We start from the raw sequence: 13,362 nt of genomic DNA on the forward strand, positions 1-13,362 counted from the left end.
TAGACATTGACATCATTCTCACGGTAATTTATAAATAATATTAATTCATGAATCAGTATCATAAAGTCTTTAACTTAAGGCTATTTTGTGTTAAAGGAAAGATAGGACCAAGGTAAACTATTCATAATACTGCAGTTGAAAAGAATGCAATCTCTTCAAAATAATGGCCTTTTATTTACACAGTATTTTAAAAGATTTTCTCTATACTGTTTGTTTTAGATTAGTAAATTGACCACATGGGCATAGTTCCTTTTTTTCAGGATCAGAGTCAGCACAGCATTGGTCAGATAAAGTGGTGCTTCAAACAAGCCTGATGCCGCAGAGTTCTATTTTGCCTTTTTAGAGCCACAGGATTTGTTTGACTCCTTTACCCAGTCCGGCTAGTCTCCTCGTTGTTTCCGTAACATGCCCTGCTCATTCTCAGTCCTGTGTCTACAGTCTTGTAGTTTCTCCTCTGTGATACACCCTTCCGAGGGTTTTCATATGCAATGGCTCTCCAGAAGGTATTGTTGTCATGGATTGAATTGTGTGCCCCCAAAAATATGTGTCAACTTGGTTAGGCCATGATTCCCAGTGTTGTATATTTGTCCTCTATTTTGTGATTGCAATTTTATGTTGAGAGGATTAGGGTGGGATTGTGATATCACCCTCACTCAGGTCACCTCCCTGATCCAAGGCAAAGGGAGTTTCCATGGGATGTGGCCTGCACCACCTTTCCTCTCTCAAAAGATAAAAAGAAAAAGAGTGGGGGACCTCATACCACCAAGAAAGCAGCACCAGGAGCAGAGTGCATCCTTTGGACTCGGAGTCCCTGCACCTGAGAAGCTCCTCGACCAGGGGAAGCCTTCCTCCAGAGCCAACAGAGAAAGAAAGCCTTCCCCTGGAGTCAATGCCCTGAATTTGGCCTTTTAACCTTCTAGATTGTGAGAAAATAAATTTCTCTTTGTTAAAGCCATCCACTTGTGGTATTTCTGTTATGGCAGCACTGGATTACTAAAACAATCGTGTAGAAGTGTTTTGGTTGCTACAGCATTCTGGGAACACTACTGGGGTATAAGTAAGGGGGAATGCACAGGACAGTCTTACACAGAGCTGAACTGTCCACCTAAAGTGCCAATAGCATCTGTGTGGAGAAACACCTGTGCCAAGCCTTCGAGATCTGACTCAGTCCCCTTTTTCTACTATCCAAATCACCTAATGGTTCTCTTCTCTAGACTTTCAGAGGATTTATAATATGAAGAAATCATTTTTACTAGCTAATCATATATGGTTGGTTTCATCATTAGCCAGCTGTTTTAAAGACAAACCCATCCTCTATTTCCTTGGGGACCACATAATGTGTAGTATTGTACTAGCACCCATAGATAATCAAAATAACCCATATGCTTTTACAAATAAGATTTAACGTCTCAGCTGGAAAGTTAATTTAGCTAGGTGGTATGTCTGAGGTCATATAAATCTGTGAATTCTAAGCTCTAAAAGGGATAGTGCATGTCCATAAAGAAATAGCTCATTTAAAAAAAAAAAATTGGTTTACTCCATTGTTAAATAAGTAAGCTTTATTGGAACTTTGAAAAATAACTGAACCTGAAGGAGTCTCTTCTAATATAAAAAGTATTATACTTTCACAGTAGTTGTTTTTCTAGAACTCAGAAGACCTCACACAACCTTCATGCTGCAGTGAGAGTAATAGTCAAATACTTTGTTCCAAATGTGGCTATAAAACAGTCTTTGGATCCCCTCATGACTGTTCCCCTATTTTTGTTAATTGTAAGACAGATTTTGTTCAAGGTCAAACACAGCAAACAGGAAATTGTGTAGCATTTGATCCTAGGTGTAACTTCAGTTTAAAAATCTATTAATACTTTGCAGCATTTTAAATAGTGAATACTGTTATCAGGATGATATTTCCAAAACTTAGAATTATCACCTCTCTAGTTTTCTTGTAACAGCACAAGTGGACTATGGGAACCATTGTGGCTGCTGTTCCGCACACCTCTATCCCCTTTTCTGGAAGGAAGGATGTCTTCCCTCAGTGGCTGGGAAGGTTGTGGCTGATAGCTCTCAGCTGTCAATCCTCTTCAGTAATTACCTCACCAGAAGAGCTTCACCATCAAGTCCCTTCTCAGAGTAGTCTCTATGCAATGACTAGTTACGTTTAACATAGAAGGCTGCATACTCCGCTGAGAGGATGAAGGAGGAGGTGAGTTGAAGAGGGTAAGGTTTAGATAGCTGCTGTGGAGAATGACTGCGGAGTTGAGCAGACTGAGGGAGGACTAGCCAGGCAACCCTGACAGCCCAGCTGATGGTGAAGTTCAAGACTGAATATGATAATAGGTACTAGTCTGCATGACTGGGTACCTTCCCCACAGATACGGTGAAAAAGAGACAGAGTAGAAGCCAGGCATTTTATCTGAGATCTGCCTTTGAGATATTGTCTAAACTTTATTCTGTTGCTTAAAGTTTCTTTTGTGTTAATTATAATTGAAACCAAAAACAAGTACCAAAATAACAATATATTTACCAGATAGAAAGACTGTTATAAATTTTAAAGATTAAGTTAAAAAATTAAAACAAACTTCCGTGAAAATTATCTTCTCTTCCAAAGAGGAGAAAAAGTCTCGTTGAAAACACTCCCAAATAATCTTAAGAAAAAAATCCCAAATCTGATTGCAACTAATGTCACATAATATGTGCATAAATTTTTGTATGAAAAATTAACTTGAGCTGTAAACTTTCATCTAAAGCACAATTTAAAAAAAAAGGAACTGACTTGATGGCACCTAACAACACGTAATATATAACCACACACATGTGTTTTGGTTGTTGTTGTAGCTGCAAAATTATATAAAACTTAGCATTTACCCAAAAAGTAAAAGCAAAAAACACTAACTGGTGCTGGTGACTTTAACTTGGCGTAGGGTTGTTTATTTAACATACATTTGAAAAGTCTTAAAATCTGCGTATCTTTTGAACAGTATGTTTGATACTAAGGGAAAAGTCAGAAATGTATAAAACATCTATTGCAACTTTCTCTTTTAATAACAAGAAAAATTAGTGACATATATTCAATGAGAGAAGTTTGGTTAGTTGTAAAATAATAACATAGATTACTGTGCAGCCACTAGAAATTATACAGAAGAATTTCAGTGAGATGCACCAATAGGCACAATTTATTATTAAGTAACTATTAAAGGAACAAGGTAGGTAGAAAACTATATAATCCAAATGTGTTAGATATATATTTCAGCACATCTTTAAAAAGAGATGGGAACCATACATGCAAAAATGTCAAGAATCTTAACCCCAGATAATTGGACATTTTAGAATACCTTGAGTTTGTCACGTTCTCTCTAATCAAGTTCTTCAAATGTTCTGTCTTCTTGACGTGGCAACATGCAACTCTCACCACTCTTTTTCTTACAGAATTCACACTCATCCTGCAGATGTCCGCTTAACATCTCGCTATCAGCCCACATAGCCTCCACCTCGTTAGGTGGTCCTGCTCTATGCTACCATCCCCTGTACTTTGCACGTCGCACTACTTAACGAAACCCATTGCCATCGAGTGGATTCCGACTCATAGCGACCCGATAGGGCAGAGTAGAATTGCCCCAGAGGGTTTACCAAGGAGCACCCGGCAGATTCGAACTGCCGGCCTTTTGGTTAGCAGTTGTAGCGCTTAACCGCTACGCCACGAGGGTTTCAAACTGCTTACGACACCTTACTTCAATTTCTAGTTCACTTATCCCAGAGGTTTAAGTGTCTTGAAGACTTCCACTATGTGTCTTGCTTAAATCTGTGGTACCCACATTTAACACACTGTGGTGGAGCATGATTCGTACTCAAAAACACATTTATGGAAAAATTAAATAAATTGTTTTATTCCCTTCTCAAAAAAAAAAAAAAATCCCAAATCTATTTCAGTTGTTTTGGTTTTGTGTAAAGCTTAAAGTACATACAAATGGCCAGCAGAGGGAGCCCAAACCATGCGCTTACCTTTTGCCATGTTTGTTTTAATTTTTATACACGGAGAGATTTTAGAAAAGTGGATTATAAAAAAAACTACAAAATCCAAATGACCCTCATCTTCCAAAAATATATGAAAAATTGTAGAAATGATATAGTTTAGTGCTACTTTACTGCCAGATGCTGTTTGTAAAAAAATTTTTATAGAATGTAACGGGATTCTGAATCTGAAGCAGTTTAAAAAGAAAAAAAAGAATTCCTCTCCACCGCCTTCTCCCGCACCCTCCTAAACCCCCTCCCCCTCACTGGACTGTTTAAAGTAACTCTTCTAAAAGTTAGCTGCTAATTTCTATTCCATTTCAGTTGAAAAATTCTACGAGTTGTATCAAAACTTTTTTAGTTCCTTCTTCAGGGAACAATCTGGTTACAGGTGTGTAGAAAAGAAAACATAAGGGCCTGTGGCTTATCCCTCCTAAATCAAAGCTTGATGTATTATAGGGAAGAAGGAACTCATTTCTCTCGGAAATTCATTGAAAAGAAATTTTCCACAACTAAATATAAATGACTGTTTTGTGGATGATGCCTGCATTAATTACAGTGTTTCATTTATAAGCAAGAGAATCCAACTCTAAGGATACTGGTTTGTTCAGAGAAATGCTAGTGAAGTGAGTAACAGCCTCGGCAAGGGCAGAAATGACTGCAGGTTGAAGGATGTCCACAGTAGGAACTCCTGGACTTTTTTGTTAGTATGCAGTCATCAGGATGACTTAGCTTCGACCACGTTGCTCAGGATTCAAGCTTCGATTCCCTAGAAGAGAGAGCTGAGTGGCCAGTTGGGAACCAAGTGACTCCTAGATTAGAGGACAAATGAATCATGACAAACAAATGTCAAATGTCCTGGACTGGAAAAGGAATAAAACTTCTATAAGGCTATTTTGGGACAAGTGAAAAAATTCAAATATGAATTTGTATATTAAATGATATTATTGAATCAATATTAAACTTCCTGGGTGTGATGACAATATTGTGGTCATGTAGATGAATATACTTGTTCTTAGGTGGAAGAACTTGAGAGTAAATTGTCATGATGCCTCCGGTTTCCTTTCTTTTTTACTTTATTCTTTTATACTAAAATTTTAATAAACTTTATTGAAATATTTTTCATGCAATAAAAATGTATTCATTTTAAGTGAATGGTTGGATGAGTGTTGAAAATGTATACACACATGTAACTACCATTATAATCAAGATTGAAAAACAGTCCCATCACCTCAAAAAAGCTCCCCTGTGCCCCTTTGCACAGTCTCCGGTATTAGTTTTCTATTGCTTCCAAACAAATGACCACAAACTTAGCAGCTTGGAACAACACAAATGTATGATCACAGTTCTTTTGTCCAAGCCTAGTGTGGCTCAGCTGACTCTCTGCTCCCAAAATCAAGGTGTTGATGTTGCTGCATTGCCTTCAGGAGGCCCTGGGAACACATCTGCTTCCAAGCTCATTCAGAATGTCTACAGAACTCAGTTCCTTGCAGTTGTAGGACTGAGGTCTTCATTTTCTCGCTGACCATTCCCAGGGGATTTTCTTAGCTTCTAGAAGCTGCCTAAATTCCTTGGCTCATGGCCACCTCTATTGTCAAAGCCAGCACTCTGCCTTCCTTGTTGTTGTTGTTAGGTGCCCTTGAGTTCGTTCCAACTCATAGCAACCCTATGCGCAACAGAATGAAACACTGCCCAGTCCTGAGCCATCCTTACAATTGCTATCCTTGAGCTCATTGTTGCAAGCCACTGTGTCAATTCACCTCGTTGAGGGCTTTCCTCTTTTCTGCTGACCCTGTACTTTGCCAAGCATGATGTCCTTCTCCAAGGACCGATCCCTCCTGACAACATGTCCAAAGTATGCAAGATGCAGTCTTGCCATCCTTGCTTCTAAGGAGCATTCTGGCTGTACTTCTTCTAAGACAAATTTGTTCGTTCTTTTGGCAGTCCATGGCATATTCAATATTCTTCGCCAATACCACAATTCAAAGGCATCAATTCTTCTTCAGTCTTCCTTATTCATTGTCCAGCTTTCACATGCATATGTTGCGATTGAAAATACCATGGCTTGGGTCAAGTGTACCTTAGTCTTCAAGGTGACATCTTTGCTCTTCAACACTTTAAAGAGGTCCTTTGCAGCCAATTTACCCAATGCGATGTGTCTTTTCATTTCTTGACTGCTGCTTCTATGGCTGTTGATTGTGGATCCAAGCAAAATGAAATCCTTGACAACTTCAATCTTTTATCCATTTATCATGATGTTGCTCATTGGTCCAGTTGTGAGGATTTTTGTTTTCTTTTTGTTGAGTTGCAATCCATACTGAAGGCTGTGGTCTTTGATCTTCATTAGCAAGTGCTTCAAGTCCTCTTCACTTTCAGCAAGCAAGGTTGTGTCATCTGCATAACGCAGGTTGTTAATGAGTCATCCTCCAATCCGGATGCCCCATTCTTCTTCATATAGTCCAGCTTCTTGGATTATTTGCTCAGCATACAGATTGAATAGGTATGGTGAAAGAATACAATCCTACCGCACACCTTTCCTGACTTTAAACCAATCAGTAACACCTTGTTCTGTCTGAACAACTGTCTCTTGATCTATGTAAAGGTTCCTCATGAGCACAATTAAGTGTTCTGGAATTCCCATTAGCCAGTGAAAACCTGCCTTCCTTAGTTTGCTATTTATTTGGCTCAAATCCCCCCATCCAATAAGTATATAGATAGAAAAAGAGATAAACTGAATTGCCCAAAAGTTAAAAACTGGTGAATCTGGAAGATAGACAGGGACCTACTGTACGGTCCTTTCAAATTTCCAGTTTAAATTTTTCAAAATAAAAATTGAGGGAAATAGTTTCTAATTTAAAAAATGATAAGAGTATATTTTGTCAACTTTGTCAATATCTGTAATGGATCCAGGATATTGTATTGGGTCAGGGGGAGATACAGAAGGATTATCTCAGATACTATATGGATATTCTTTAATAAATTAGACTCAAAGTTATTATACAAATTGATGTGATATGGCCTTCCAGTTGGAAATCTTTGCATAAATGAGCACGGGGCGTCTTGTCTAAATCCCTCATATGTTACCAGCTTATACTTAAACGGCCGTCTGTGAAACAGCTTTCTTTACAATTTCTATACATATTCATGAAGATTCACCATCAGCATTGAAAGATGGCCAAACAGAAAGAGAAAAATCCTATTACACTGACAAGACAATTTCCCTGGTTAATGTAATCAGATAGCACAGCTGCCTTCCTTGTTAATCTGAATTTAGTTCAAATAACTAAAAAGCTTTATTCACATTGTGATGAAAATTAGACATTTGCAAAATGTTTCTGAAAATTCACATAAATTTGTTTTTGCAATAATCATTTAGTGCAGGAGGCTTTTTAAAATGCATTGAATTGGCATTAGATCAAGATGAAATAATCTGATTTCTAAAAAAGCACTTTATCAAGTGTTTTTACTAGGCTTCTATAAATTTATATAAGATGTTTGCTTAATAATTATACAATTTTTTACTTTATTTTTTGCTTTTCTTGGAGAAGTTAACAACATAATTTGCCACAACCACACTGCCAGTTGCCGTTGAGTCGATTCCGACTCATGGCAACCCCATACTTGTCAGATTCAAACTATGCTCCACAGCGTTTTCCATGGATGATTTTTCAGAAGTAGATCACCTGGTGTTTCTTCCTAGGTGGATTCAAATCAACGGAACCTCCGGCCTTTCAATTAGCCGTCAAGTAGGTTAACCATTTGCCATCCAGGGACTCTGTAACTTGCCAACACATTTTTTAAACTAGATGATTTCATCTAATGTTTAAGACTAAATGAAACAGGGCAGAAGGGAATGGTAGTTTAATATTAATTTGCCTGAGATTGTTTCACAGCATGAAAATAGGACACTAGTGTTGTTTCTCAAACTTAGCTAATCATGAAACTTACCTGGGGTGATTGTTTAAAAATGAAAATTCCCAGGCCTCATCCCTAGTGGTTCCGAGCTCTGAGCTTTGGGATGGGGATTAGGAATGTGTTTTATCAGATGCACTTGAATTAGTTTTATGATTAGGCAAATTTGGGAAATACTCAGTAGAATGGAAAGAACACTGACCTAAGGTTAAGATCCAAAACACAGGGTACTAGCTCTTCTCTATGTCCTTAACTCAGTCATTTTATCTCACTGCGTCTAAGTTGCCTTAGTTGTAAAAACAAAAAAACAACAAAGAAAAACAAAAACAACTTGCTTAGAGCAACAGAAGAAGAGGAGCCAGGAACAGGATGAGGAAATGGAACGTGTGGCTAATTGCCTACATGAACAACTGCCTCCTTCGCCAGGAGACCTGGATGGTGAGACCACAACTGGATGGTGATCAGCTACCATTACTGAACGTTTGGATCAAAGATTCTACAGAAGAATCCTGCTCAAAAGGTGGAAATGCAGAAAATTCAGCCATAGAGGCTGAATGAACAGCTGAAACTATTGGCCTAAAATAATCTTTAAAGCTTAACCAAAAATAGCCCTTGAAGTCTTCTTAAAACCAAATGATAGTTTAGCTTAACTAGTAAAGAATATCTGCCTTAAGCATTGTGCTCTTTTAAAATCTAACTATATGGCCATGAGACCAGAAGAACTGGATGGTGCCCCACTACCATTACTGAACATTTTGATCAAAGACTCTACAGAAGAATCCTGATCAAAAGGGGGAAAACATAGAACAAAATTTCATATTCTCATAGAATCCAGAATTTCTGAAGCCATGGAGGCTAGATGAACCCACTTAAACTAAAAATACCCCTTGAAGTCTTCTTAAAACCAAATAATAGTTTAGTTTAATTAGTAAAGAATGTCTGCCTTGAGCATCATGCTCTTTTAAGATTTATCTATATAGGAGCAAATGACAACATAAACTCAAAAGCTTGGATAAGAGCCTTATGCAGCAGTGAGTTTATGTTAATGGGGGAGAAACAACTTGGGAAAGAGGGTGAGAATGGTTTCACAACTTGAAGAATGGCACCACTTGAAAATGTAATTAATGTCACTAAAATGTACATGTAGAAATTGTTGAATTGGTATATGTTCTGCTGTGTATATTCTCAACAACAAAAATAAATTATAAAAAAATATATTAAGAAAAAAACTTTGGTTTTGGTCCATAAACGCCAAGAAGACAGGAACCAGGTAGATTTTGCTCACTGCTGTATCATCCTATCTGTCAGTTTGTCATGCTGTGGTGGCTTTCATATTCGTATAAGACCGGAAGCTATGCCACCTGTATTTCAAATACCAGGAGGGTTACCCATGGGTGGACAGTTTTCAGAGGAACTTCCATACTAATACAGACTAGAAAGAAAGGCTTGGCAACCCACTTCTGAAAATTAGCCAATGAAAACCCTATGGATCACAACAGAATATTGTCCTATATAGTGCTGGAAGATGAGCCCCATAGGTTGGAAGACTGCAATAATGGACTTGAGCACACCAAAGATTGTGAAGATGGTGCAGGGCTGGGCAAAGTTTCCTTCTGTTCCACGTGGGGTTGCCATTAGCTGGAGCCATCTCCACGGCGACTAACAAACTTACCGTCCTCCACACTTGGTGCCTGGCACAGAGCAGCCTTTCGGTTAATATTAACTCGCGACTTAGATGAGCGACAAGGTTTCTTCCAGATTCAAAATTATGTGATTCTAAAATAAACACATAAATAATAAAACGATTCCTTTATAAAATCATTCTTACTCTAAAAATGAAACAAAATATAAACCACCCAAAAAAGACCCGGCTCCTTTTTACTTGTTTCAGTGCTGTCAGTTCCTGGCAAGCACGTCAGCGATCTGACTTGGGGAATTTGATTTCACATCTTCCTCCCAGGGACGTGATGATTAAAGGTGAAGCATTGGAAGCACTTAAGCACAACATTTGGGTAAAAACAGATGTTCGGTAAAAGTGAGCTGATTCTGGAAAGCCCAGTAAATTCTGTGGATAAGAATGTGGAAGAAAGTAAGCTCTCCTGCTAGCCTATAGGGGTACTGTAGCCACAGTGTTACTTTCTGGGCTTTTGTTACTTTAGTCCTAAAACATACCACTAAGTACCGAGTCCAGGACTGTTGGGAACCTTTCCTGTCAGTAGTTTGTCCAGAAATCAGTGCTTTTGAATCTGATTTTTGAAGAAAAATAAACCCTGAAAACTCTGTAACATCTCAAGTTTACTTTGAGACCAAAATGCTCTTATTAACTTTTTTAAAATTATCAAACGATTCCATTCAAAAATACTTCCTTATATTACTTATGTAATATAGCTAACACAAGTGGCTCGCCAAGTGTGGTTTCCATACCCACAACATCAACATCACCTGGAAACTTGTTACAAATGCAGATAAATCAAAAACTCTAGGGGTGGGGTCCTAAACACTATGATTTCACAAATCCTCCAGGTGATTCTTGTGTACTATAAAGTATGGGGACTACTGACTTAAAGTAACAAGCTCTGTTATAAAGAACAATTCAAAGAAGGCCAAGTTAGACTTTTTATAAAACCTCCTACAATGTGTCAGAACTGAAAAGACTACATCATGTATGTAGTCAACTGCTTCTCGACATACTCAAAAAACATAAAACAAATGCACTTTTGAAGCAGGCAGTCATGAAAGTGTTATTAAGGATTATTAACCATCCCATAATTGTTTTTCAGAAAAGTCTACTCTTGCTACATTTTTGTTACAACTTTCACAGCACTTCACCATGATTGGTCAAATCCCCAGCTTTCTTCATTCTCCTGACAGGAGGCCGAAGAGCAGGTGCACTAACTCCGAATCTACCCACTATATGACCTTCCAGGGGTGGCAGTAGGGAGAGCCATTGCCATTTTTTTTTTTTTTAGCACTGTAAGCAGTATTTTTAGAGCCCTGCGCAAAAACCCCTTCAATAAAATTATGCGGACTGTGCAGGCAACACAAGACTGAAGATCTTCCCCTCGCTGTTCATGCATTTGTATGTCACTCCCTATAAAAGGAGCAAATCTGCCCTGGTTCCGGTAGCTGGCAGCCTTAGGTCACAAGACCCTGCCTGTCTCCCAGTTTGCAAACTGTGAATAAGCCTTTCTGTTCTTCCAACCCTGTGTCTGGCTGACTTTAATTCACTAGTCTGCTTGACAAGAACCTATTAGTTGACAGTTTCAAATTTAAGTTTTGTCCCTTTTTAAAAAAATTCTGAGGTACTGATCCTGAAATGAAAAAAGGCAAGCCACTGGCTTTTAGGACAATCAAGTCTTAATTTCTCACTGTCCTCAGTAAAGTACAAGTTTCAAATAATGACAATATTACCAAATATTACCAAATTTGATTTTAATGTTATTAAAACATTAACAATAAAAAATGAGGCTATACATATATAGTGCAAAGTCACAAAGTTTTTTTTTTTTCAAATCCAGATGGCAATTCCGATTTAGAACTAGCGATATGTAAGATACTGAGAGAAACTGAACATTACAAATGCTATGATTCTATGTTCTAGGTAAGAAAATCTCTGTTACAGAAATCTGAAAGTCTTATAACTACATTTTCTCAGGTAGCAGAAAAGAGGGAAGAGATTTTTTAGTTTGAAGATGGAGCCGGACTCGGGAGCTGATGGGAGATCCCAAGATTCATCCACTGTCACACTCTTGGTCACAAGTTAAGGAATTAGAGAAGACATAGTAAAGATCAAAAAGCAAACCTGTAGCTGTCAAGTCGATTCCAACTCGTAGTGACTACAGGACAGAGTAGAACTGCCCCATAGGGTTTCCAAGCAACGCCAATGGGATTTGAACTGCCGATCTTTTGGCTAGCAAGCTGTAGCTCTTAACCACTACACCACCAGGGTTTCCAACATAGTAAGAAGGTTATAGAATTACTGCCGTTCTATATTATTCTACTGCTTGAGAGAACATGAGTCTTAAGTAGGTTTTTCTGACATTTTCCTCAAGCCCTAAAATTCAGTCAAGAGAAAGAAGTCAACTTAAATGTGCAAGGAGAAGAAAAAATCAGTCCGTACATAACAGCTCCTAGTTGGGAACATCAAATGGCAGCGTGCTGATAACCTCCCCTGATTCGGTGACAATGGCATCATACACCCACCGGCGGTTGCAGCGGCACTCGGGCCCACACTTGTTGGAGTTACACTTGGGGCAGGGGTAGAAGCAGCCCAGGCAATTCTTCTCTAGGCAGTCACACAGGTCCATGTCATTACAAATTAGCCTGCCACTTTTGTCATACTTCCTCATAACCCTGCAAAGAAAAACAGTGACACTAACATAACAGTGCAATTTTCCTCAACATTGAGAGGAGGTGTGATACCTACTTGGGGACAAAGAAGTTCACAATTCTATGCTCTCCACTTTCCTAATAGAGCAGAGAATGTTTAAGGATCATGATCTGATTACCACACATTAGCTGGAGTGCCTTAGAATGTTTTGATCAGTGAGTATTTACATTTGAAGTGCTCCATCTGCGGAATGAGAATCCTCCCCTGCACCCCTAAGCCAATCAGGGAATTCAGGTATCCGTGGGCAAGGAGGTTTAAAATCCATTATGGGAATGATGGAGTACCTGGGTGGTGGCAACACTCAGCTGCTAACCAAAAGGTTGGAGGTTCGAGTCCTACCAGAGATATCTGAGAGGAACGGCCTGGCAATCTATTTCTAAAAAATCAGCCCTTGGGAACCCTACGAAGTACAGTTCTACTCTGACACACATGGGTCACCATGAGTCCAAATCAATTTGATGACAACTGATATTGCGTTATGGGAATGATAGCAGTTGGTGGTCCTGAAATCAACCCAGAACACAGGTTAGATCCTCCCCATTTCCCTTTGCCTTAACCAAACACTCATGTGCCTTAACTCAGACACTGAGGCACAGAGTTTACAGTGTCCTACCTACCTAATAAGGATCCCTGGTGGTACAGTGGTTAAGCACTCAGCTACTAACTGAAAGGTTGGCGGTTCAAACCCACCAGCCACTCTACAGGAGAACAATGTGGCAGTCTGCTTCCATAAAGATTTACAGCCTTAGAAACCCTATGGGATAGTTCTACTCTGTCACATAGGGTTGCTATGAGTTGGAATCTACTTGACGAAAATGGGTTTAGTTTGGTTTTTGGGTACCAACCCACGGCCATCTTTTGTAAAATTATGAACTATCATATGTACAAAAATGTACAAAACATACTGCACAAAGAAGAATAAAACAAACTTTTGTGTGATAGCTTAATAAAAAAAAGTATGATACCTTTGAAGTCCTGTCCATGGCCCTCCCCATTACATCCTTGTAACCTCCTCTCCAAGAAGAAGCACACCTTGATTTTATAAAAATTTT

At 38.7% G+C, this 13,362-nt stretch overlaps 1 protein-coding gene across 1 annotated transcript in view; it reads right to left on the minus strand.

The window, feature by feature from the left end:
• Window positions 1-11,522: 11,522 nt before the first annotated feature.
• ARL14EPL (ADP ribosylation factor like GTPase 14 effector protein like) overlaps window positions 11,523-13,362 on the minus strand; it is a 58,810-nt gene continuing 56,970 nt past the window's right edge. The window contains exon 4 of the mRNA XM_049873640.1: window positions 11,523-12,273. Within this exon, the coding sequence (XP_049729597.1) occupies window positions 12,051-12,273 (223 nt within the window). The 3' untranslated portion in view covers window positions 11,523-12,050. The remainder of the gene's footprint in view (window positions 12,274-13,362) is intronic.

Source organism: Elephas maximus, chromosome 2 (assembly GCF_024166365.1).
Source record: "Elephas maximus indicus isolate mEleMax1 chromosome 2, mEleMax1 primary haplotype, whole genome shotgun sequence".
Taxonomy (NCBI): Eukaryota; Metazoa; Chordata; class Mammalia; order Proboscidea; family Elephantidae; genus Elephas; species Elephas maximus.